This window comes from Primulina huaijiensis, chromosome 14, assembly GCF_012295235.1.
Source record: "Primulina huaijiensis isolate GDHJ02 chromosome 14, ASM1229523v2, whole genome shotgun sequence".
NCBI lineage: Eukaryota > Viridiplantae > Streptophyta > Magnoliopsida > Lamiales > Gesneriaceae > Primulina > Primulina huaijiensis.
Window position 1 is genome coordinate 1,656,174 of NC_133319.1, and position 24,651 is coordinate 1,680,824.

The 24,651-nt window shown below is 35.4% G+C and overlaps 7 protein-coding genes across 11 annotated transcripts; 4 read left to right on the forward strand and 3 right to left on the reverse strand.

Moving 5' to 3' along the window:
* Window positions 1-1,184: 1,184 nt before the first annotated feature.
* LOC140957596 (B3 domain-containing protein Os04g0386900-like) lies at window positions 1,185-2,249 on the forward strand. The gene is made up of 3 exons (XM_073414921.1): window positions 1,185-1,320; window positions 1,504-1,694; window positions 1,787-2,249. Exons 2-3 carry the CDS (start codon window positions 1,515-1,517, stop codon window positions 2,096-2,098), a joined length of 492 nt encoding a protein of 163 aa, XP_073271022.1. The 5' UTR covers window positions 1,185-1,320; window positions 1,504-1,514; the 3' UTR covers window positions 2,099-2,249.
* A 168-nt stretch (window positions 2,250-2,417) lies between these two features.
* On the reverse strand, window positions 2,418-5,624 carry LOC140956644 (uncharacterized). The gene is made up of 8 exons (XM_073413485.1): window positions 5,338-5,624; window positions 5,087-5,143; window positions 4,829-4,904; window positions 4,131-4,210; window positions 3,929-3,978; window positions 3,767-3,851; window positions 3,522-3,620; window positions 2,418-3,131 (listed from the first exon to the last, which is right to left on the reverse strand). The coding sequence occupies exons 1-8, from the start codon at window positions 5,590-5,592 to the stop codon at window positions 2,907-2,909; spliced, it is 927 nt and encodes a 308-aa protein (XP_073269586.1). The 5' UTR covers window positions 5,593-5,624; the 3' UTR covers window positions 2,418-2,906.
* Window positions 5,625-6,843: 1,219 nt separating this feature from the next.
* Window positions 6,844-10,752, forward strand: LOC140957024 (chromo domain protein LHP1-like). Of its 2 annotated transcripts, none has more exons than XR_012171572.1 (6): window positions 6,844-7,228; window positions 7,345-7,370; window positions 7,516-7,602; window positions 7,774-8,553; window positions 9,005-10,077; window positions 10,454-10,752. XR_012171572.1 is itself a non-coding variant. In XM_073414067.1 (6 exons), the coding sequence occupies exons 4-6, from the start codon at window positions 8,141-8,143 to the stop codon at window positions 10,499-10,501; spliced, it is 522 nt and encodes a 173-aa protein (XP_073270168.1). In that variant the 5' UTR covers window positions 6,844-7,228; window positions 7,345-7,370; window positions 7,516-7,602; window positions 7,774-8,140; the 3' UTR covers window positions 10,502-10,752. The 2 variants fall into 2 exon arrangements, 1 of the variants encoding a protein (XP_073270168.1); XM_073414067.1 differs by having other exon boundaries at window positions 10,017-10,077.
* A 652-nt stretch (window positions 10,753-11,404) lies between these two features.
* Window positions 11,405-12,151, reverse strand: LOC140957580 (non-specific lipid-transfer protein 8). The gene is made up of 2 exons (XM_073414895.1): window positions 11,765-12,151; window positions 11,405-11,649 (listed from the first exon to the last, which is right to left on the reverse strand). Exons 1-2 carry the CDS (start codon window positions 12,118-12,120, stop codon window positions 11,640-11,642), a joined length of 366 nt encoding a protein of 121 aa, XP_073270996.1. The 5' UTR covers window positions 12,121-12,151; the 3' UTR covers window positions 11,405-11,639.
* Window positions 12,152-13,268: 1,117 nt separating this feature from the next.
* Window positions 13,269-15,444, reverse strand: LOC140958087 (beta-hexosaminidase 2). Its single transcript, XM_073415484.1, has 2 exons — window positions 14,658-15,444; window positions 13,269-14,384 (listed from the first exon to the last, which is right to left on the reverse strand). Exons 1-2 carry the CDS (start codon window positions 15,430-15,432, stop codon window positions 13,435-13,437), a joined length of 1,725 nt encoding a protein of 574 aa, XP_073271585.1. The 5' UTR covers window positions 15,433-15,444; the 3' UTR covers window positions 13,269-13,434.
* A 1,904-nt stretch (window positions 15,445-17,348) lies between these two features.
* Window positions 17,349-19,359, forward strand: LOC140956798 (hypothetical protein At1g04090). Its single transcript, XM_073413670.1, has 2 exons — window positions 17,349-17,608; window positions 17,698-19,359. Exons 1-2 carry the CDS (start codon window positions 17,470-17,472, stop codon window positions 19,245-19,247), a joined length of 1,689 nt encoding a protein of 562 aa, XP_073269771.1. The 5' UTR covers window positions 17,349-17,469; the 3' UTR covers window positions 19,248-19,359.
* Window positions 19,360-21,350: 1,991 nt separating this feature from the next.
* On the forward strand, window positions 21,351-24,641 carry LOC140956972 (protein SOSEKI 1-like). 4 transcript variants are annotated; one of them, XM_073413985.1, is made up of 7 exons: window positions 21,351-21,403; window positions 21,708-21,847; window positions 21,955-22,024; window positions 22,179-22,297; window positions 22,432-23,077; window positions 23,322-23,429; window positions 24,173-24,641. In XM_073413985.1, exons 2-7 carry the CDS (start codon window positions 21,715-21,717, stop codon window positions 24,288-24,290), a joined length of 1,194 nt encoding a protein of 397 aa, XP_073270086.1. In that variant the 5' UTR covers window positions 21,351-21,403; window positions 21,708-21,714; the 3' UTR covers window positions 24,291-24,641. The 4 variants fall into 4 exon arrangements, with proteins under 4 accessions (XP_073270086.1, XP_073270088.1, XP_073270085.1 ...); XM_073413984.1 differs by having other exon boundaries at window positions 21,374-21,448; XM_073413986.1 differs by having other exon boundaries at window positions 21,397-21,448; window positions 21,711-21,847.
* The last annotated feature ends 10 nt before the right edge of the window (window positions 24,642-24,651 follow it).

Here is a 24,651-nt window from a genome sequence, read left to right on the forward strand (position 1 = left end):
GACGGCTCATTTTATCCCTCTAAAAGGTTAATCACCCACCATGAATTATGGAAACAGTAGAGAGAAGGTCATTCAGCGAGAGGACAGCAGAGAGGTGGTTGGATGAACCCAGGCTGCACCACAGTTCAGTTTCACTCTTGACTTACTTTCCAGAACTGGAGCCGAACCATGAACCTTAATTCAGGTTTTTGAACCATATGAACATACAGAAAGTAAGTTCCCTTTTCATAATGAAATAAGGGGCTGGGGGATTCTTCAAAGAAACGCCATTTTATTGTAATATTTAGAAAACATATATTTGAAATATTTGTCAAATCTATTGTTTTGTGTATTATTATTAATAATTTAAAGAGTGAGTCTCATGTGAGACCGTCTCACACAAGTTTTTGCCTAATTTAAAAATCCAAGGAAAAAGAAACAATTTATTATTTTCGAAAACAAAAACACCCACAATGGGGGAATTTTACTAAAGAAATTTTTTTTAAAAGTATACATCATTTTAAAACTTGTAGATTAAAATGAATTATATTAAAGAAAAAATAATTATCAAAATATATACATAAATTCAATATTAATTCAAAAATATTAGTGAAAAACTTGTAAATTAAATTAATTATATTACAGAAACTTTTAAAAAGTATACATCATTTTAATTAAATAATAATAAATAAATGATAATAAAATAATTGTGGAACTCATAAATATTTAGTTGATGAGAAATTTCATTGTGGAATATGAGATATATGAGAATATAGATATTTGACAAATAAAAAAGTAATAAAAAGTATTGAGTATGTCTCTTATGAGATAGTCTCACGAATCTTTATCTGTGAGACGGGTCAAACCTATCATATTTACTTATCATATTTACAATAAAAAGTAATANTGTCTCTTATGAGACAGTTTCACGAATCTTTATCTGTGAGACGGGTCAAACCTATCATATTTACAATAAAAAGTAATACTTTTAACATAAAAAGTAATATTTTTCATGGATGATCCAAATAAGAGATACATCTCACAAAATACGACCCGTGAGACCGTCTCACGCAAGTTTGTCAAAAGTTATAAAATAACATTGAAATTCATATATATTTAACTAATGAAATATTTAATTTTAAATATATAACATATGAGAATATAAATAAACTCCCAACCAATAAACTCTCAAATATTGGGAGAAAGATCTCGGACCGAAGTGGTCTATTTATCAGAATTCAAACTTTCACCCAAGTGAGAAGCTTTAATGCCTTCCGGTCATAGAATCAATTCATGTTAAAGAAATTTTTCTTTGGTCCTCCTGTTGATGTGAAGAAAAGGGTTTGTCTTTCTCTTGCTAAAACTTCATGTTTTCGGGTTTTCCTTTCGCACTTGAGTTTGAAAAACGAGGAAAACCCTTAAATTTTTCGTTGAAATTGCATGAGTTGAGAAATGTACGCTTTGTTTTAGAAGAAATCTGCCCTTTAGATAAACTAATTTTGAGACTGACCGTGTTTGTTTAAGTGTACTACACAATGGCCGATGCTTCAGGGAAAAAATCAACGTCCCGTCTGAGGGAGAAATCTGTTGACGTGAACAAGGCTCGATTTGGTTCAACTTCTGAATCACCTCCAGGAGAACAAGATCAAGTTTCCCATCTTCTGACGAAACACTTTTTTGATTCGGTTTTAACAAAATCGCTACTTCAGACATTGGTAAATACTGTTGGGGAAAATGCAACCAATTCTCCATGTTTTGTTCTCAACTGTTTAATTAAGTTACATGAATTTTCTGTTGTTCCTGGCAGATGCTACCTGCCCATATGGTTCAATTGCTTCCTCGTGCTACAGTCCCTGTAACTCTCACATATGGTGACAAGGATTGGAACTTATCTTACCGCGGAGACTGCTCCCGCCCTGCATTCGACTCCGAGTGGAGAGGATTTGCCAAAGATAATGATCTCAAGTGTGAAGATGCTTGTGTATTTGAACTGGTGGAGAACAGCGGAAAGAATCTCAAATTCAAGGTGCATATCCTTAGAGGCGATTTGCCACCTGAACTGCTGGCACTGGTAAATTCCAGTGGCACGACCTTCGATTCGCCGATAGTTCTTGATTAGATTAAAATGTTCGTGGATTGAAGTTTCTAGTTTTCAGCTAGTTGAACCATTCTGTGCTTCTGTGTGTAAGCCACCTAAGATTTCCTAGTTTTTGCATGATTTTGGTTATCCAAGCATAAAATTGGTGTCTCGTGCGTTTATTTTTCCTTTGCATTTTGGTGAACTCTTTTTGGGGTTAAGATTCTGTTCCATGCATTGTTTAATTTTATTAATTCATTCTACACAAGTAACTAATCATTTATCATGTGATAAATATGCTTGCTATAGATTCAAATAAATTAGTTAGAAATGATTGAAAATAAAGCAAGAAACTGATGTGATCAATTACAAATATATATCACCCAACAGAATATCAAAAAAGCTGCATATTTTTATAAATCCTGGAGGGTGGTTCAACGTGGCCTCTGATACAACAGATCCAACTACTTCGATAACAAAGAAAACCTCGGTACATCCTGTATAAAATGGAAGATAAAGCATACGCGAAGCTATCTCGAAAAGAGCCTTTGGCCATGGAGGAAGTACCGGAGTAAAGAGTGGAGCTGGGCACAGGACCTTCAGCAAATTGTGGATTCTTGAAGATCTGTTAAGAGGGTCGCCCAAGTTCAACATAGGAAAGTCTTCAAATAATAACGTTGAAGAATCATTCAACTACGAAGGGCGATAACATGCATGGACCGTGATGCCAACTGTAAACAAGGCGAGAAGAGTAACAGCCACCAACCAATATCTTTCAGTCATGACTCATCCACAGCTGCAATGCTTTTCATCATGCATATATAAACACACACACACACACAGAGAGAAATTATCCCTGTTTTCGGTACATTCTTCGATAAATTCTTGCACCTTCAAATTCTGCATGTATCTCTCTCTCAGTTCTTATTCCCATTGGATTGCTCAACAACCATCCCTCCTCGTCACACAGCATGTTAGGGTCAATTCTGTCGATATGTATGATTTTGTTCGAACTGACATCAAAATAGTTCCTCATGTCAACTGCCACATCCAGTATATCAGATTGAATGAAGACCTGTCCAACAAAAATGTCATTTAAGTGATGCTAAACATCAAAATAGTTTTCAAAACAGAAAAGGAATGCTAGGAATATGGTGCACATCTGTATATATAGACACAAATACACATATACAAATATAACTTGATGAGATAATTTTCCTATAAAATGAAGAATGTGACTGTTCCGCAATTTAACCAATAGTCAAGTTCCTGAAAGAATTAGAGGTTCCTCATTGGTTGGCTTGAATGAAGGGAAATCTAGCCGGAAGATGATATAAATCTTTCTAAAGTAGCAAAATCAGAAATATCATGTGAAGCACGTCATAAAACGCTGATCATATGCAAATAGCTGCTGAAAAGCTCAAGTTGCAACTGTATACAAGAAACTGAAATTTTATAGTCTTGCCTGACCCCCAGGCACTAAGCCATCCACAATAGATTCAACCAGAGGCTTCTGCACTACCCTTCTTTTATGATGTTTTTTCTTGAAATGAGGATCTGGGCACTGCATAGAGCGAAGAATGTTAACTGTTCAGTTTATTGAAAAGATAATTTATTCTAAACAAAAGGAATTCTTAGATTTTCACATACTTCTAAATATATAGAGCAGAAAATAAAATTACTTGCGGATTTTACTGAACAAGAACTCACCAAGATAGACACTAAAACCAAAGGGCCTGGATATGTGGCGACGAGTTGTTTGAAGGAGATGGTCGCATTAGCAAAAATGAAATGTCTGTATTTACACATTAGTCAATCACCAATTTCAGTGACTTCCAAGAGCCGTAATACACTAAACTTTTGAAGCCTTACATGTTCCTTAGAGCCAGCTCATTCACCCAATGTTCAGCACGCTTAGCCAACTGTGCAAGAAAAACAAAAGAAAGTAAATCGAGTTCTCATGTGTTTGACTTTCCACATAGGAAGAACTGCACTTTAAGTTTTATAGATATAAATATGTAATATACATATGTGGGCGTGCATGTGCAAAACCACTAAGGAACCTGTTGCCTACTTTTGGCCGTATTTCCAATCCCAGGTAATTCCTCAATCCTGAATTTCTTTTGGCAAGCCAAATGAGGAACCTTCCGCTGCCTGAAATTTTCATTATCCTTTTTGAGATGACAATCAACAAATAGCAAAGTTGAACTTCTGCAGAGGAATGTATATTCTAGAGTGAAGAAGCAAAAGTCCTTCACATTGAATAAGAAAGTGCCACAACATAGAATAGAGTGGCCAATCATGTGTATAAATGATAATATAAAAGAAACAAACTGCAGTAAGTGAGATGATCGTCACAGAGCATAACTGAAAGGTATCAAGTTACATTTATGTAGAAGGTCAAACTCATTTTGTACTAAAAGGTGACAAAGATCAATATCTTTTGCGACTATAAGATTTGCTTCCGAACTAGAAAGGCATATAACCACATTGTCAGTGATGCTGGCACCAGTGTATACGGTCGGAAGAAAAATATATGTGGGTTAAAAATATACGTGGGCTACCAAAAAACAACCAATAAGTACAGTATTTGACAGATAATAATACTTCACACATGCATATCCTATTACATGAAAGGTCCATTCTAGTCGAATCATAGATCAAGAGGCAATTGAGAAATCATGCGCGGACATCGCATTATATGAGTACCACGTTGCGCAAATATTTGACCAAAATATGTTCAGATGTCAAGAGAAGTAAATAAGGTCCTACCACTACCAATATCCACCATCAATGGCAATGTTGGATCATCATACACCAAATTCCAATCTGGCAATTCAATGGGAATCTACACACCAAAAGCAAGACGCTATCAATTTTACGAGTTTGAGAAATCATCAATCTTTAAAATCAACAGTATAACTCAGAATCTCTCCTAGTCCCATCCATTACTCATCCTGTGCACAATCACTCGACCAACACAAAAACAAAAGGCTTAACCGAAAATCTGCTCCCTCTTGGAGAAATTACCATGAGTGTGGAACGAAGAGGATTAACATGCTGCCGAATTCTCACATGACCCACCTCCTGCAACGGCCCGAATATATCAAATATAAGTACCCAAAAGTTAATAACAAATTGAAAATTAAAAGAGATAGAAACTTAAACACATAGACCCAGCTGAAACACCCCGAAATATTCAGCATTACGCACTAAACCCACATAAAAGTAAACAAAACTTAAACACAGCAAGGTTCTCAACATCATGCGCAATAGCAGACCTCGCAGAATTTGTCAGATAGATTAAGATCCGCGTATTCCCGAGCGACGAGTTCTGGGCTTCGGATTTCCTGTTTTTCTGCTATTGATAAAGGAGTAGACGCAGCCGTCACTGCCGCAGAAGCAGAAACAGTAAAGCTGTGGAACGTGGAGAAATTTACCGTCGGCGGGGCAAAGGAAACTCCCAATGTTCTTTCAATTGAAAGGGCGTTGCTTGGCCGGATAAACCTCGGAATGGCGGAATAAATGGAAGCCATCCGGCAACAGACTTGCGGAAAAGACAAACAAAACTCGGTATAAGTCGCAAAAATTTTATATATTTGATTTGTTGTGTGTGTGTGTGTATATATAGATAATCGAATTAAAACTCGGATTAAATTAAACTCTATTTGTCGTGATTAATGCTAAGAAATGAAATTGCTTGGGCCTATAATTGCTGATTAATGTAACGTTTTACTTTATAAAACTAAATATAGTTATACTCCTTCCTGTAAAATAATTAATTCTTATTCAGATAAGTCTAATAAATAAAACATGGATTTTCATATTAACTATTGATCATCAAACATATTCTATCATCGGGTTTTGTAGTGAATTAATTGAAAAAAATAGATGAATATTTCCCAACTTCTCATATTCTTTATAAGTTTTTGTTGGTTATCTCTGGTCTACTGGTTAAAATAACAAGTGCAAAACGAAATTTCTCAAAGTTCAAGTTTATCAAAACTTTTCTTTTCAATCAACCATGTCACAAGAAAATATTGAATGAATTGGTTACACTATCAATTGAGAAATAAATTACTGAACAATTTGATTAGTATTTTTAGCTCTAAAACTCCAAGACATGTTGTTTTTTAGTAATCATTTTATATATGTTTGATCTTATTACTCAATTACAATACATGTATTTTGGCTATTGTGCATTGTTTATTTTTTATATTGTCTTTAACATAGTCATTTAATTCAAAAAATTATTATGAGTCTAAAAAAAATGAATGCAGTCATGATTTAAGGGGTTTTTTTAAAAAAATACTAAGATGTAAAAGTTGTTAGGATAAGCACCGAGATTAAAATAGTGATTTAATTCAAAAAGTTGTTATGAGTCTAAAAACACAAAAATTTTTATGAGACGGTTTTATGGATCAATTTCGTAGATCGAATATCTTATTTGAGTCATCTATGAAAAAATATTACTTTTTATGTTAATATTATTACTTTTTATTGTGAATATTAGTAAAGTTAACCCGTATCATAGATAAAAATCCATGAGATCATCTCACAAGAGACATATTAATCAAAAAAAAATATGAATACACGTTTTAATTTATGAATTTTTTTTAAAATCAGACTCAAGCCTAAAAATTATTAGATCAGCACTGAGCATTAGGGGATTCCGTTTCATTACGATATTTTAAAATGAATTTCGAAAATCAGATAAAATTTAATGTAAGATAATTATGATAATTAATCAAATAACAGATAAAATATTATATAATCCACAGTTTCAGAAATCAGACCACACTCGTGCTGTATTATGTAGTCTAGAGAGAGAAAATGAAAGGAGGGAAAAAAAGCAGCAGCAGCGCTGACCCTGTACAATCCCCTTACCTACTCTCACCTCCCACCCCAACCGACGTCAGCGACGCGACTGAGGGGGTGAAGGAGAAAGAGGGTCTCCATAGTGGAGAGGGGAGCGAGAAATTCGAACCTGCTGAAGAAGCTTTTGAAGAGAGACAAGGAGACGATGAGGATTCGGGAGCTGAGAAAGAGTACGAGCCGTCGGAAAACTTTTGTATTGCAGAGGTGGATACGGAGGAGGTGGAGGGCGACAGGGTGAAGCTTGCTGAGGGATACTATGAGATTGAGAGCGTACGCAGAAAGCGCGTCCGAAAGGTGAAATTTTTGGATATTACATTTAGATGTTATCGATTATTTTGCTGAAAGTTATTGCGCTTGATTTTGGGTTTTCTGTTAATGTTGGGGCTGATTTGGAATGCGGCAAAATGAAGGGTTAAGTTCAGTATCTCATTAAATGGTGAGTAATTTTCATGACGAATCTACATGTTGTGATAATGGGATTTTCATTTCGTCAAATTAATATAAGTGGGTGGGTTTTTTTTGCGTGTCAATGACCTGTATATAATGTGTTGCTAATTGATATTCAATGTGTTATTGGGAAGGCGAGGCTGGTCGGAGGCAGCAAATACTTGGGAGCCTCTGGATAATTTGTTACAATGTTCAGATATTATTGATGCATTTGAAGAAAGGTTTTCATCTTCTTCAGTTCTTGCTGTATCTTGTACCATTTTGTGCTAATGAGCGCTTTGATCAGCTTGTAAACTAATTATTATAGTGCCATTTAAGCACATTATGATTGCTGATTTGCCATATCAGTTTATATTTATTTCGGATTCTTTGTGGTTTTGTTGTATTTCAAGTTTGAAAACTGGAAAAAGTAGGGCAACACGCAAGAGGAAGCGTCAAACTGGCATTACTCATGCTCAGATTAAAAAAAAGCAGCATCTTCCGAAGCAGAAGTTTCCAAAGCAGCAGCAATCCCCTGCAGCCGCCACTTATGACGTGCCTTCTCATGTTGTCAGGATTACTGAGGACCCTATTTCCTTCCCCAGGCTGAATGACTTTAGCAGTATACATAATAGTGGAGAGACAGATGTAAGTGGTGGAAACAGCATTGAAGTGTCCAAGGGGATAAATGAGAATTTTGCGAGTATAGTTTCTGTTGAGAGGGAAGAAGAAAAGGAGCTAAATGAGTTGGATTTGAAGCTTTGTGAATTGAAGGGAGCAATGGCAATCAGCATGGAAGATTCTAATAGGATCGCTATTATTCCTGAGGAAGGCCAACCAAAAAGGGGAAATATGCTGCCAACTGGATCGAATAAAGCTGATGCTGTGGACATTTACCAATCAGGTCGTTGCACTGGGGCAAAAAAGAGGAAATCTGGTTCAGTCAAGAGGTTCAAGCAAGATCTAAAATCATACTCCATGGATGGTGCACAGAACGCAGTAACAACATGTGCTGCAATAGAACCTGTGGTTGTTCAACATTCAGATTTCCTGGGAAGTTATACAAATTGCCAGAATAAGTATTCTGATTCCAAAACAACGTGCTCCATCACTCAGATTCTCAAACCCATAAGCTACAAAGCTTCCATATCAAACAACATCCAAGAAGTCTTGGTAGCTTTTGAGGCAACGAGGTATGTGATCGAACTCCTAGTTTTCTCAGTTCATCTTTATCTGACGAATATATGAAACGTTGATAATTGAAGCTCCCATGAAAGTGAGTGTGTTTTAAAAGAGGATGCGCCAAATTGGAAGAATAAGATTGTCAGATAGCAATTTATTTGTCGTTAGACCTTTGAAGTGTGTTGAACTATTTCCTTGATCCGCAATTGTTTTTATTTGTCTGCAAGTGCCTCGAAAACTGCCTGATTTGTCTATATCAGAATTAATCATGCCCTAGAATCGTGGTTTTGTAAAGTATTGCATGCCTTGTTTGGCACCTGGCCGTCTTTTATTTCCACTAGCGCATGCTTTGACAACAATTTTCATTTGAACACGAAGCTGGCGTGATTGACATAAATTAGGTCCTTTCTATGCTAAATCGATGGTTTCAGTAGGATCATTACTAATAAATTAATCATGTAGGTCGAAATGATCTTTTGCCGGGTCTAGCATGGAAAATTCCCCATAAATTATGGGAAGATGTCGTAGCACTCAATTTTGTGAGCTTCTGAGTGAATGACCTGAAAAGGAAGTCATCAGAGAAGAATCTGACCCGGTTTTGGTAGGAAAACGGGCTATGTTCTTGACACAAAATATTAATAACTTGTACCTTATTGGCTTTTGATGGGGTTTGCACCTGGAATAATAATGCGACTTTATAGACATTTTTCCCCTAGGTATAGTTTACTTCCTGGACTCTTACCACTGCTCTTAAATCTTGATGGTTAGAACTTAAAGGAGTGGAGTTTATAGTACGTTGTAAGTCACGTTAATCATTTCAGCAACACCCCTGAATGGATATTTCTCTGAAATTTTCTTGCTCCGTTGTCTTATGGTTTCCTCTATGCTAAATTACAGATACATTGATTTACATAGCAAACTATAGAATAAAACAGTATTCTGAAATATCAAGACAAATTCTTCAAAAAGAAAAAAAATCAAGACAAACGAATTGGTCGAGGCATCAAAAAGTTTCTGTACGTGACATTTGTCACAATTTTTGAAATACTATTTAAAGAAAATATTTTGACACAAGCTGTTGACATAACGAAGTGATGTTTAACGAAAGCGTGGAAAAGTGATTTAGTGAAATGATGGTTTGGAAAAGGTGGAGAGAATTAAATCTATACTTTTTTAATAATTGAGTTTAAACAGCATATTTGATTTTTCGAACGACAAATTGACTGAAGGGTGGAAAAATTATAATAGATTGGAAAATTTCATCCCAAAACTTGAGCTGGACTTTGAAATACGAAGGCCTGACCAAATCAAGTCAAGCAGCGAAACTGAACCTTAAATTCTGTAACTTCCCTTCGGGTGCTTTCTGATGTTCTTATTACAATTTATGCAGTTCTGAACATATTGAGTCTTCGATTAATGTCTACTCATAATTCTTTTGCTTGTCTATGATCCACTATTGCCATGCTGCATGAAGGTCCGATGGATCTAAAGTTACTGTGGATAACAAATTTTTGAAAGCTAACAATCCCCTCTTGGTAAGCTTCATAATCTTATTAGTTGTTTACTTTGTGTTCTTGGACCATGAAAGTTGTGTTTCATTCTAACCAAGATCTCAAGTCCGCCCCTTTGTGACCAGTGGCGGGCGGGCCAGGAAAATTGGGTCATCCGGACTAGGATTTTAAACTCTTAATCTTTTAATGTTTTAAATTGAGCTACCCGAGTTAATATCAAATTAGTCCAAATTTATCAAAAATTAATACATAAAAAAATTTTTAAAAAAAAATTGGGCCACCAGGCAATGTTGCTCCTCCACTGTTTGTGACCTGAATCATCAATGCTAATGCGGGAATCTTTCCCTTACAGACTTTGAATCATTCAATCATATAACTTGCATTGTTTTCTCTTCTGCAGCTGATAGATTTTTATGAGAAACATTTGAGGTATAGTCCAACAAGATGAGATCTGGTAAATCAGTTAAAGCGCAGCAACAGTAGGGTCATATCTTATTCCTATATGTATATTATATATTGTTGTAACTTTTTGGATCAAAGGCCTAGTGCAGGCCATGCAAACACAGTATCCATTGGCAGTGTGGTAGATAGTGTTAAGCTCGAATATATAACAGAACTGATATGCTTTATTGCATCAACTTACCTCTTCATGCAGTTGAAAATATGGTCGAAGTGATTTATTTTCATTTTCCATTTTAATTCTTCGCTCCTTTTATTCGTCCCCTTGTTATTTTTTGGGCTTCTTTTTTCACTGTGGAATATTTGGTGATGGTATGATAGTTTGAGGGGCTGGGGGTTTTTGTTTTAACATGGATGGAAACCATCTTACTAATCAAATTGAAATATTCAAAAAATATTTTTGAGTAAAAAGTTTATAGGTGCGATTTATGCAATTTGTTTGGTTTATTTGATTTTACAAAAGAAAAAAAAAAGCAAATTAAAATTGAAATAATCTAACAAAATGATATTTAAAGACTGAAATTAAGTTGTCGAAACGAACGAATTAATGTAGTTTGGTCGATTACTTCGTTTAATAAAAAATGTGTGCACTTCGATTTTTATCTCATCCATTAAATTATGTCCTTAAATTTTAAAAATACTCCAAAAACAATTGAAATTGGTAAATGATGTTTCAGCTTCTTGCCTAGCATTATATTTAAAGCCAAAAAAATATTTTTGAAAAAATAAAGACATTCGTCGCCAATTCATTTCCTCGAAAAATGCTTTTATATATCTTCCCGAAATACCCAAATCAATTCCAAACATTCCTAAATTTTTTGTCTAATTAATTTATTGTATTTATCATTGGGCAGTTTTAATATTTGAATTGAATTGGTCATGCAAGTTAATATTGTCTAAATTGTGCTGTACAAGAGCACAAATTTATTTTTCTCGACTGAGATTTATTAGATTCTTGAAACTTAAAGCAGTGAAATATCACGCACAAGTCCTCAGATTTCATCTCCAGAGAAGAGAAGAAACATACATTTATTCCACACGAACTAGCATAACCAAAAACAGGGAACAGTTAAAGATTCAAGCTTGTAATACTTTTTATCTTCCTTCATGAATCCAGCATATAAAATTTAAACAACCCTGCAAAAAAAGAAGATATATATATAATCTTACTTTATTAGTTGTTTCAAAAAAGAAATCAAGAAAAGATTTGCATATAAGAGGCGAATGGAAAACGTGGAAGGTCATTCATTACTTGGTGCAATCAACATTGGGCGAAACAGGAAATGGCAACGAAATCCCGCAATTCCCTGGAAGGGATTTAGCAAGCTCGGGTTTCAGGTTAATGTTCTTGGAGGCATTCTTAAGACAAGTACAAGCAGTCTGCTTATCTGCTGAGGTTGTGGCAGTTGAAGCAAGATTCGACACACCAGCACAGCAAGGGGCCGGTGGCAGTCCGCTGCCACTCTTCAAGTAGTTGATACAGGGCTGGATGTCCTTGATCACGTCGCTGCACGAAATTGTAGCTTCGGAAGATGGAAGTAGAATATACAACATGATCAAGAAAGCTGCGGCTATGGAAGGAACTATCTGTATCGAAGATGGTGCCATGGTTAATGCGAGGAGTTCTGAAAAACGAGGTGCCAAAATCAGCTGCTTTATAGGCAAAGATCTGGGGATTTCGTGAAAAAAATAGTTTAGTTATGTGATTGAGTGCAAGAAAGTGTGTTAATGATCCGAAAGTCAGAGTATATAGAGCACTTTAGGACACGAGAAATGGTTAATGTTTTCAAGTTAATGCAGCTGTGCTGCATTACTTGCAGAATTAAACATAAACCTACTCCATGCATGTTCCTTAAAATATTCATTTTTTGATAAAAGAAAAAGAAAAAACAGATATGGGAATCAATTAGTTGTTTCACGCACATATTTTATCAAAGAAACTACATCATCGAGCTACACACAAATCTACAAAAATAGGATAGCTTCTTAAGAATATGGAGATTTATCTATTCTATCATACAAATGTCGCATGAATTGTTGACTTGAGTTTCACTCGACAAACACGTTTCTTGCCGGCTTTAACAAAGTAGAACATGGTGTTTGTTAATATTGTAGCATTGGGACGATTACCACAACACTAGTACTGTGGAAGTAACTTAGAAAAGGCCACCGATTTGGGTTCCTTCGTGTGAATTTTTATGGCTAACATTGTTCTAGAACATTCACTGATTCACCCACTGTTGATGGCAAAGCTTGGCTACAGTTCGACCACGACCGAGCTGTGGTTTCATTTCTAGATCGAACCCCAGAACAAATATTTATTTATTTTTATTGTTTACTCATTAAATCCCTGGAACTCAAGTTGTGGTATTTTTTAAAAAAATATTATTATGTTATAATTTTTTTACTTATTTATTTTGCAATAAATCTTGGAAAGATGGAACCGGATTTTAATCTTTAAATTTTCCAACCTCAAACTCAATTATGCCCCAAAAACATCGATATTTCCGAGGCTAAGCTTGAATAACTTGGTTTATGTCTAATCAAAATTCACTGATATTTTTTCTTTGCATACGACCTCGGATTTATTCAATTCGATGCACATCGGCTGGCTGGACTGCACATCTTCGACGGGTTTTTTTTCAGAGGGGATGCTTAGAGTAATTGTCTTGCGAAATTAGCCAATTTATGTACTTTATAATAATAATAAGATAAAGCATCAAAGAGAAAACCTTTACATCCTAGACAACTAATCATATGCATGCTTGCAAACGATAACCTTAAAATATTAGCATCAGTAAAATCAAATTTCAACGTTCTTGATACAAATATCTCAATTACACCAAATCCTCATGTTCAAACCAGACAAGTACTGAGAACAATGGTCAGATAAATAAAGAAAACTAAATTCTTGAAGAGTATCTACATCGGATGAACAGTGTTACACATGCCTGGATTCTTGATACACCATAGTGGCTGGATTGGTTCCGCACCAATTCCCCGGGTTACCATCCTGTATCTCCACTCATTCAACCTATCCGTAGCCTCTACAGATCTTTTGTTTCCTGTCTCATCTCGGTTCCCCGACCATAAAGCTTCAGCCATCGCCGAAGCTCGAGGCCAAATCCGTGGATCCATAACAGTCGGATCTGCTTGCTCTGACCATAATGCCACTTCCCCTCCTATCACCAGCTTTGACTCCGCCTCAGTCAATCCGTAAGTTATATCATAGTTGTATATGGTTTGCCATGTTTTAAATGGTCCACACCATGATCCGCCTTTACCTTGATCAGTACCAGGCGGCAGATCATACTGACTATTGTTCCCCAAAAAGTCTCCATGCCCACAATCCAAGTAATAAAAATCTGAAGATGAAACAATAGCACGATAACCAGAATCGACAATTCTTTTTGTGTTGTTTGGTCCATTATTCCACGATTGTAGAATAATGTTTTCGGGTGGAAGCAAAGAAGGGTTCACTTTGACATTAGCGTCCAATAAAACATCCTCCCAATAGACCACTGTTCGATTCAGAGCAATGATGTAGGGTAAAGTGGAATTAATAAACATTTCAAGAATCTGACTCAAGGTTCCATTTTTAGCAAGGAAAGACTGCACTAAAGGATCGATTTTCCAGCAGTTCGGAGTGATTTCATCAGCTCCTGCATGATAAAGTTGATCGGGAAACATCGCAACAACATCATGGACAACATTCTTGACAACTTCATATGTCTTAGGATTCAAGGGATTCAGTTGGCCAGTTCCTGGCTCAGCTGCGAAACGATCATCCCAAACAGCTTCAGCAGGCCACCAGAACTTGTTTGCACAAGCAACGATTTCAGGGTAGGCTTCAGCCCAAGATCCCGTGTGTGCTGCAAAAGTGCAAATCCAAATAATTAAAATTTTACAACACTTGGCAGAATCCTACTAATTTAATGTGACGAATAAACCTATGTTTAATGAGCATGATGAAACATAAATACACATTTCGAAGATCGGATATTACAAATAATTATTAATGTACTAAACGGATGATTCTATGCATTTGGCAGTGGATAATGTATTTTAAGGGGGAAAGGTAAAATTTTTGATTTTTTTTTTAAAATAGAGAAATTAGTTTGAGACAAAGGTTGTTCTTTTCTTACCAGGCATATCGATTTCCGGCACAACTCGAACTCCATAATTCATACCATACTCCACCACAGTCTTCACATCCGCCGCCGTGTACGTCATCTCCTCGCCATACGCACCTTTCGCCGCCAGCTCCGGCTCCGACGGCACCACGATCGGGAACGAGTGGGAGTCCGTGATATGCCAATGGAATACATTTAACTTATTCATACTCAAAGCCCGAATCAGCCTCAGCAAATCCTCCACGCCATAGTAGTTCCTCGACGTGTCGAGCATCACTCCCCTGTGCACGAACAGCGGCGTGTCGGAAATGTACAGCCCGCACGCAACTCTCGAAGGATTCGAGAACACGAGCTGGGAGAACGACTCCAGTCCACGCATTGCTCCCCATGCTGTTCCCGCCTTCAGCACGGCGTCGTCTCCAGTTGACGGGATGGTGAGTGTGTATGACTCGTTGACGCCGTGGGTCAAGGTGGCGGAAGGGTCAGAAATCGCGATGACGAGGGCCTTCAGCGGCGGCGAAGAAGTCAAGTTGAGGAGTGGGGTGACGAGAGGGCCGTGGTGCTCCGTCAAGACCTGGCGGAGGTAGCGCTGGACGGCGGGCCCGAGGTAGCGGTGGGCGGGCGCGGAGATAGTGAAATCGGGAGAGAGTAAGATAGCCTGCGGTTGGGTCCACTGGAATGTGGTGGGCTTGGGCCAGACGTTGAGTGGATAATTTCCAACGGCTGAGATTTGAGGAAGAGTCAACACTGACGCACATATCAAGTAGGAGAAGATTGTGTGAGCCATTATTATTGGTTCAATTGAAACCACAAGTGCTTGCTTATATATATAAATTTTTTTCTTTTAAAAGTTTCATTTGTCCACTAGTTTTTTAGATTTTTTATGATTTTATTATTATTTAATGTTAAAAAATTTAATTGTATTTTTTATACTCTTGGGTATATGATATATTTATACAAAGAGCATTTCAAAAATACTATAGGAATTGATTTGGGATTTGAAACAAAATATCTATCTCACAAAATTGATATATAAGACGATCTCATAGAAATATTGTTTTTCGTAAAAAATTTATATAAAGTTTATGGATTTTTATTGATTTTCGGATTTAATTTGAAGCCTGGATTATCATTCGTTTCCAAATTCCAAATTTGAAATCAAATTGAAAATTAACTGTTTCAATTTGGTTTTTTCCCCATATTTGATTGTGGAATTATGAGTTTAAAATAAGGGCAATATACTTATCTTAAATATTGAAAGTATGACTTGAGTAAATTTGATTTAATCAATAGGTGTTGTTTTGAATCATCAAATGTAAAAACAGCGTAGCTTTAAAATCAAGGGGGTGAATTTGAACACGACAAAGCAAGAGTTACAACTTAATTACTCCTCCTTTGTTTGCTTGTGATTTGGAGTCTATGGGATTATTTTTATTTTCTAATTATATCCCAAACACCAACTCTTTACAATGACAAAGAATCCACTGATTTACATTTCATTATTTTGAAATATAATTTAAATTTTCTCGCAAAGTTTTCTAAAATTTCCTAAATAAATATTTGGCCGGCAGCAGGCGCGATATTGGATAGATGATTGTTTTAAGCTCCTAAAAATCATAATAATATAAATATATACAAGTAGATCTCACGGTTTCACGGATATTTTTCCGTGATACAAGTCAACCCGATTCATATTTAAAGTGAAAAGTAATATTTCTATCATAAAAAATAATATTTTTTTTTTCATGAATTGGATCAAGTCGAATATTTATCTCACAAAATTAACACGTGACCGTCTCACATGAGTTTTTTTTGAATATATATGGCTAAGGGAACATCATATTCTTGACACGAGCTGTCGCCAATTGTGTTCTTTACCGATGATTTCGACTTGTAATTAATTATAATATTATTTTTTGAAGTCTTTCTAATGGAACTTTTAGTATCTTATAACAGAGAACGAATCTGTTACTCATCATTAATTAAATAAATATAATTTTATTCCAACGTGAGATTTGGCACACGTTGACTCACAAGGCCTGCCCGGCTTTTGTTTCCACAGGCGACTTATCATAATATCAAATAATTTGCTAAAATGTTTTTTGTATAAATAATATGATCTGATTCGTTAAATTGAAACTTGGTAATTATTGAATAACAATTATCAATTATTATGAAAATATAACCTAAGATTAAGTTTCACAAATTAAATGATTCCGATAAATTGAGCAAATTAATAATAATAAATACCAACTTCAAGACATGTCAATCGAACCGGTTTATGAGACGGGCCAGAACTGCCTAAGTCCGGCCCAGTAAAGTGCATGGGCTTGTCAGCCAAGGCCTGGTTCTAGTTTATTGTACCTGCTAACGTAAGCCCAGCCCGTTTCTGAATAAGAAAAGAAGAATTATGTGTGGACGTAAATCGCATCACGACTCCAAAAAGTCGTCGAAATAATAAATTTAACATTAACTTGAAAAGGAGACGTAACTTCCACATTCATGTTAATTTATACCAATGATCATCCACAAAATGACATATATTGACAGGGCAGACAAAAACTCCTCCAATTTAAATTGAGAGTTAAAAAATTTGTGACAAAATCAAAGTTGAACATAAAAGTTAGATTATTGTTATAGAACTTGACGTAAAAGAAAAGTTGAACACTGCAGGGAGAAAAACGTGCTTTCAAAAAATACACAGACTTGCACGAAATGTAAATCTTGATTGGCCATTGGTTTTTGTCTCTTCCTACAAGAATATACCTAATTCTTTCCTTCATGGTTTAGTTTATTCAAACAATATATATTCTTCATATAGTAAATGTACTTAGCCATTTCAACGATGGGGAATCGACTAAATGCTTCGTCTAAGATTTGCGATCTTTTCAAGAAAAAGAAGAAGGCTCTTCCTATCGAAACCTCGTTCCAGCTTCCTTCTCAGCTACCCTCCTGGCCTCCAGGTGATGATCATTACAATTTCCACTCCTCAACTGAAAATATAATGTTAACTAGTGTTGGATTAACTCTTTCATGTTTTACTACGGTTTAGGTGGAGATTTTGCGCGGGGAACCATTGATCTGGGAGGGCTAGAAATATGCCAAGTTTCAACATTCACCAAAGTTTGGACAACACACGAGGGCGGACTGGATGATCTTGGTGCGACTTTTTTTGAACCTTCTACGGTACCGGATGGATTCTTTACACTTGGTTGCTACAGCCAACCGAACAACAAGTCGTTAAACGGATGGATTCTTGCAGCGAAAGACGTGACTAATGATCCTTCAAGGGGATTACTAAAGCCGCCAATTGATTATTCTCTTGTTTGGAGTAGTGAATCTTTAAAAATCAAGCAGGATGGTGTTGGATATATATGGCTTCCAATCCCTCCAGAAGGGTATAAAGTAATTGGACATGTTGTCACGAATTCGCCAGAGAAACCGGCTCTTGATAAGGTCCGGTGTGTACACGTCGATTTCACGGATGTTTTTGAAAACGGGGAGTTGATTTGGTCGTCTGGGACGGGTTTTAATGTTTATAGCCCGAGGCCGAGAGTTAGGGGAGTTGAGGCCATGGGAATCCTGACGGGCACATTTGTAGCTCAAAAGGATGGTGTTGATTCTGAATATTTAGCCTGTTTAAAGAATGCTAACGGAAGTAGAAATGCAATGCCTAATGCAGATCAGATTAAGGCATTGGTTGAAGCTTACTCTCCCCATATATATTTTCACCCTGACGAACAGTACTTCCCTTGCTCTGTGACATGGTTCTTCGAAAACGGAGCGTTGTTGTACACGAAAGGAGAAGAATCGAAGCCCCTTTCAATCGATAAAACAGGTTCGAATCTTCCACAGGGTGGCGGAAACGACGGTGCTTACTGGCTCGATCTTCCTTCGGACAATGCAACAAAAGAGAGAGTCAAAAAAGGTGATTTAGCAGAAGCATGTGCTTATTTGCATGTGAAACCAATGTTTGGTGGAACATATACGGACATAGCAATTTGGCTGTTTTACCCTTTCAACGGCCCCGCGAAGGCGAAAGTCGCGTTCTTCAACATTTCCTTAGGAAAAATCGGCCAACATGTTGGTGACTGGGAACATGTCACACTGAGAATCAGCAACTTGAATGGTGAGCTAAAGAGCGTATACTATGCTCGACATAGTGGAGGGATTTGGCTCGACACCTCCCAGTTGGAGTTCGAGAATGGGAACAGACCGGTGGCCTATTCGTCGTTGAGTGGGCACGCTTCGTATCAGAAGCCAGGGCTCGTATTACAAGGAAGTGGCAATATAGGGATAAGAAATGACAGTGCTAAGAGCAAGTTTTTGATGGACGTTGGGGCAAAGTTTGTCGTCGTAAACGCGGAGTATTTAGGATCGATTTTCGTCGAGCCTCCATGGTTGAACTATGCAAGAGAATGGGGGCCAAAGATTAGCTATAGCATTGATGTCGAACTGAAGAAAGTTGAGAAGGTTTTGCCAGGGAAACTTAAGAGGTTGTTTGATAGGCTTGTGAGGAGTCTCCCTGATGAAGTGTTGGGTGAGGAAGGGCCTACTGGACCTAAAGGGAAAGATAGTTGGATGGGTGATGAAAGGGATTAATTCTCGAATAAATTTTAAATACTTGGTATTTTTTCAAAAAATATATATGTTTTATATATTTATTTAATTTTTTTTTCGTATAAATTAGGTTAAGTTATATAGATTGAAGAAATAAAATCATTAAATTTATTTTATATGAATTAGTTACCTACAGTTACGTCTTGTAAAGTTAAAATATTTATCTAAATATGATAATTTTTTATCTTAAAATTAATAATAAGGATTGTACGTACGCATCAAATTAATTAAAAATTAGTTGATATTATTGTATACTAGTTTATATAAATTATTTTTGAAATATATTGAGTTTCCTTCAAAAGAAAAATATAATCTAAGAGCATTTAAAAAATGTTTTACATAACGAAATTAATTAAATATTTTAAAAATTGGAATATATTGTTCACATGCAAATATATATAATTTATATATTATATTACACAAGCAACTTCGATCCACTATATATATATATGAAAAATAACCTTTTCGCGCAAAGAATTAGTCCCAAACAAAACATTAACCTAAACAAATTATATATTCCGACAGATCATATATGTGTATCTATATATTATATATTACGGATTTTGCATAATATAGCTCACCTTCTATAATTCCTTATTCTTTTCCGAAATGATTCTCTGTTATCATCAATCTTTTTTCTTTTAAGTTCAATAAAAATAAAATAATCCCATAAATATAACCCCCTCTACTCGTACGTTTTAATCCATCTTCTTCCTCGAAATTCTTAAAATATTTTTTTCTAGTTATGACAGGTTTCATTATTAATGATCTTCCTTTAATTTTTGGATCTGTCTCTCGTTTTGGTCTCGCTAGCTCCGATCCGGAACCTGCCTCCGACTCAGTAGGCAAGCTAGAGTTTCAGACGTTTCATGTTGTAACTAGGAGACATAGAGCTGCTGCGAAAGAAGGAGAAAGTAAGAAGCTTTGAATTAATGGAAGAAAGCGCTTTACAAAACAAAAGAATAATGAAAAGGTCAGGCAAATCAATATGCATGCATGCAAATTGTCACCTCTTCATGTTATGGTTTAATTTTATGTTTTTTTTTTTGCAAAAACTTGTGTGAGACGGTCTCACGGATCATATTTTGTGATACAGATATCTTATTTGAGTTATCCATGAAAAAATATTATTTTTTATGCTAAGAGTATTACTTTTTATTGTGAATATCGATAGGGTTGACCCGTCTCATAGATACTTTCTTTTTTTCAGTTTACATAAATTAATTTGCTGTTATAATAAACAAAACGCAAATTTTTAACAGAATAAAAAAATAAAAATCTACAAAGTATGGCAAAAAGGACAATTTACTTAAAACAATAAACAAAAATACAAATCGCTACAACAACAGACATATGTGCTCCACCTATTTTTATTATTATGTCATGTGATGAATAATACCTAAGAAAAATTTTAAAAAAATATACAATGTTTCCGGTGCTCAAAAATTGAATAATTAAAAAAATGCAGAGTCACCTACGTGTTAAATAAATAAGAGTAGGTTTTTTTTTTTGAGTTTCTCGGATTGGATTATGATTTGATTTATGATTATGATCACAAATAATATTTTTGACATAAAAAATGATATTCACTAAAAATTTGGTAAATATATTCAATGATAAAATCGAATCAATGTACATATTATTACAATAATCTATTTCAATATTCTTCTCCCCGAAACTTTCTCCATTTGCAATTACTTCCCGCTCTTCGTTATATATGGAAAGATATATCCACTAATTTTTTTTTAAAAAAACATCTCACAATTATGAATGGTATATTTACCATAAAAAAGCGCAAGCTATTCAAAAACATGAACTTTTATATATGCTAGCATACAACAAGAAATTAATATTTTATTCCAGTTTTTATATCCTTATAATTGAATAAAAGTGGATCATTGTAAAATAATGCATGCAAGAAGAAAGTTTCTTTAATCTGGGCAAAAGAGAGAGTCAAAAGCTGCCAAAAATGCATAACAATATCGCGGGAAATCAGACAACTTGTTGAACGAGACCAAGTTTCCCCTTTTTATAGCTTTGTTACAGATCTAATCTAAATCATAATATATAAAATTAAATCACATTTGCGATTAAATGACTAACACTACTCTCTTTGTCCAATGATCATTTCGATCTGCGTGAGAATTTTCTTGTTTCCATGTTTTTCTATTACCAATACAGAAGTATGTTTGTTTTCATGAGGCCTGCAAAAATCCATGCATGTTGCACTGATTTTTTTAATCGTTAAAATACACTAGAAACGTCTCTATTTCGACCACCCTTTTGCTTTTTGTCATTGCAGGCCGGCACAGAACCAAGGATTCTGTCTTAGGAACTTCTTTTATTTGAAAAAAGAGATTTTTTTTTTGAATTTCTTTGGCCTGAAAAGATAGAGGGTTGTATCCTTAATATGTGACATGTGACTGATTTCTTCTTTGACAGAAGATTAATGGAGACACAAGTGACCGGGGCAGAAGTGAGGCGGCTCAATGTGGTCTACTTTCTTAGTAGGAAGGGTCGTATTGAACATCCTCACCTCATTCGAATCCTCCATCTCTCAAGAAATGGGGTTCGGTTGCGAGGTTAGTGTGTTAATGATGCCATGATTTTGATTAACTTGAGTGTATCTGTTCGAAAATATCGAAATGAATATGCTTGTACCTGATATGTGCGTATTTGTATGTATTAGATGTTAAGAGATGGCTGGGAGATTTGCGCGGAAAAGACATGCCTGAATCATTTTCTTGGTCATACAAGAGGTATATACTCTACGTAGTGTGCTATAAATGTACTTCGTACTTTTGTCTCAAGTTCTTGTCATTTGAATGGGCCAGCTTTTCTCTTCAGCGATTATTTTCTTGATCAAATTCAAAATTCTAAGGGGAAATTATTCTTTTTTAAAATTTTTGATAGGAGATATAAGACCGGCTATGTGTGGCAAGATTTATTTGATGATGATCTTATTACTCCAATCTCAGACAATGAATATGTTGTCAAAGGATCAGAGATTTCCTCCACTATTATCAACAGAGGTAAATTAATTTTAGATTCTGGCATGAAACGAGTAGTTTAAAATTTTCGAATTGAAAAAAAGGCAAAACACTACCCAAAGCTACGATGTTTATTCCGCTATCTGAGTTGTTTCTTTCGTGATACTGTGACACAGACTTTGCATGCGCTTTGAAAAATTCTGAAATGCAAAAAGATAAGCAACCAGCAAAAGATCAAAAAGCAGATGAGATCCAAAGCCATTCATCTGAAACTTCGTTACACGTCCCAAGAAAATCCTCATCCGAAATCGAAGAAGAATCCAAGGTCTTTGGCTCCGAGACATCCACATTGACAGATGAATCTTCAAAACTTGAAATGGAGAAGAATTCAGACACAGCAGTACACAATAAACAAGATAAAAAACCTGAAAAAATCGAGACTTCGTGGACTTCCTACGAATCCAAGCTCAAGATCAACAAGAAAGACAAGAGCAGAAGCAATAGAGTTAAGATCAGTGAGAAGATTAGTACCACAACTGCTGATTCATCCAACTCTCCTTCCGAGCCTCGTTTTACGAGAAGCAAGAGCTACTCTACTGGTGCATCAAATATATTTCGAAACTTGATGACTTGCGGTGCTTTGAGTACTAATGACTCGGCAGTGGTGATGATCAATAAGCAACACAAGTACCCTTTTATGAATGTGTGTGTTAGTGATCAAAGAGATGTTGATTCATCGCAAATATGCAAAAGGGATAAGCTTGGAGGTTCTCATAGGATCTTTGGCACTCCTAAATTGACTCAATCCCAATGGAGCGGCAGGTACTTCAAGTCGAACCATTTATCCGGAAAAAAAAAATCAAAACTTTTTATATTTAACTTCTGCAGACATTATTACTTGATTCATTTTATGTTTTTAATTAAAATCATGGTTTTACTCTTGATATGTAATTAGCAATTGTTAGGCTACTTGATATATTTTGGTTGTTATTATTATTATTCTTTTTGGTTCAAAGATTTGATAGTTTGAGTGATTGTTTATTAATAATTTTTGGATTATATATAGGAAGAGTTGCGATGCGGCGATGGATTCAACAAAGAACAAGATTGAATTCAAAGATAAATGGATGCCTTGTGCTGCTAATTTGATGCCCATTAATTGCCCAAATTGCTCGTAAGTACTTTCTTCATTTGAGTTCTTCTAAGTAAATTGCTAATTAACAACTTTCTTTTCAAATCACCTGATTATATTGGAAAATATAGGCCAACGCTAGCCCAGAAATTTAGTTGAGATGTGCAAATAAATGCATACTTGAAAAACTTTGTATTTTTAAAAAAATTATATTTTTTTCCATTTTAAAAACGGTTTGGGTTTGACAAAGAATCATTTGAATTACAAAGCTGATTCAATATATGGTTGGTGGAAATTTGGTGGTGTTAAATCATAGAGTACTAGTGGAAATAGTTTCGGCTAATGAACTTTATATACACTTACATAAAATATGTACTTTATGGAACTACCATAAAAACAATTTTTTTTTAAAAAAAAAACTATTTTTAAAAATTCAAGGGCATTTTATGTTGAATTCAATCCTCGGAGAAGGATAGTACTAAGATTAACAATCTTACACAAATTTATTTTTTTTATTACAAAGACTTTTAAAATATACAAATTATTATACGGACACATCGCGTAATACTTACCGGCTTGCTAAAAATTATACTTCACGGCTGGTAATATAATTCAAAAATTTTAAACTATATATCAACTTTGTCATGTTTCGATCACTAATCTGTTCTAGTAATTGCATAACTTATAATTCACGAGTGGGACATCGGTTTTATTATAACTTTGATTGTGATTGTAGGATTTCATACACTACTTAATGGTAACGTATTCACAAAAACAAATGGCAGACAATGCGGGAAGCCATTCAAGCCGGAAAAGCTTCATGTGCACATGAAATCTTGCAGGGTTATCAAATCAAACTCCAAGGAAGCTGCAAATTCTCTTGCTCCGAAGATCAAGATTTAGTAGTTTATGAAGATTTCTAGCTCATATTTTGTAACAGTCATATTTGTGACCAAGAATTAGCTTTCAGTAGTAATAAATCTTTCTTGGTAGGTTCAAACTTTTATTCTTTAATAAGTTTTACCCAATTTATTTATTTTCATTATATAAAATAACACATCCTGCTAGTATCTCTTAATTGGGAAAAAAAGTACTTACTCTGATTCCCGGGTAAATACATGAACAGTTAACCTCTGGTTTTACTTCAATGTTTATGAATCTGGAAGACTCCGCAAACAACACATCTCAACAGTGTGCTATTTTGTGTTTTTCCCCAATTCGGAGAACTCCAAAAATACGGTTCACATTTTGAAACCATTAACAC

What these genes read in the sequence shown, in the direction of transcription:
- LOC140956972 (XM_073413985.1), top strand. Translation starts at nt 21,715, where the DNA reads ATGGAGACACAAGTGACCGGGGCAGAAGTGAGGCGGCTCAATGTGGTC. An exon ending in TTTTCTTGGTCATACAAGAG is followed by an intron (nt 22,025 to 22,178) that starts GTATATACTCTA and finishes AATTTTTGATAG; the next exon opens with GAGATATAAGACCGGCTATG. An exon ending in CAATCCCAATGGAGCGGCAG is followed by an intron (nt 23,078 to 23,321) that starts GTACTTCAAGTC and finishes GATTATATATAG; the next exon opens with GAAGAGTTGCGATGCGGCGA.
- LOC140957596 (XM_073414921.1), top strand. Translation starts at nt 1,515, where the DNA reads ATGGCCGATGCTTCAGGGAAAAAATCAACGTCCCGTCTGAGGGAGAAA. An exon ending in AATCGCTACTTCAGACATTG is followed by an intron (nt 1,695 to 1,786) that starts GTAAATACTGTT and finishes TGTTCCTGGCAG; the next exon opens with ATGCTACCTGCCCATATGGT.
- LOC140956644 (XM_073413485.1), bottom strand. Translation starts at nt 5,592, where the DNA reads ATGGCTTCCATTTATTCCGCCATTCCGAGGTTTATCCGGCCAAGCAAC. An exon ending in GAGCTGGCTCTAAGGAACAT is followed by an intron (nt 3,852 to 3,928) that starts GTAAGGCTTCAA and finishes GTGTAAATACAG; the next exon opens with ACATTTCATTTTTGCTAATG. An exon ending in GCTTAGTGCCTGGGGGTCAG is followed by an intron (nt 3,132 to 3,521) that starts GCAAGACTATAA and finishes TTTGTTGGACAG; the next exon opens with GTCTTCATTCAATCTGATAT.
- LOC140958087 (XM_073415484.1), bottom strand. Translation starts at nt 15,432, where the DNA reads ATGGCTCACACAATCTTCTCCTACTTGATATGTGCGTCAGTGTTGACT. An exon ending in GCCGGAAATCGATATGCCTG is followed by an intron (nt 14,385 to 14,657) that starts GTAAGAAAAGAA and finishes GCACTTTTGCAG; the next exon opens with CACACACGGGATCTTGGGCT.
- LOC140957024 (XM_073414067.1), top strand. Translation starts at nt 8,141, where the DNA reads ATGGCAATCAGCATGGAAGATTCTAATAGGATCGCTATTATTCCTGAG. An exon ending in GTAGCTTTTGAGGCAACGAG is followed by an intron (nt 8,554 to 10,016) that starts GTATGTGATCGA and finishes TGCTGCATGAAG; the next exon opens with GTCCGATGGATCTAAAGTTA. An exon ending in AAGCTAACAATCCCCTCTTG is followed by an intron (nt 10,078 to 10,453) that starts GTAAGCTTCATA and finishes TCTCTTCTGCAG; the next exon opens with CTGATAGATTTTTATGAGAA.
- LOC140957580 (XM_073414895.1), bottom strand. Translation starts at nt 12,120, where the DNA reads ATGGCACCATCTTCGATACAGATAGTTCCTTCCATAGCCGCAGCTTTC.
- LOC140956798 (XM_073413670.1), top strand. Translation starts at nt 17,470, where the DNA reads ATGTACTTAGCCATTTCAACGATGGGGAATCGACTAAATGCTTCGTCT. An exon ending in GCTACCCTCCTGGCCTCCAG is followed by an intron (nt 17,609 to 17,697) that starts GTGATGATCATT and finishes ACTACGGTTTAG; the next exon opens with GTGGAGATTTTGCGCGGGGA.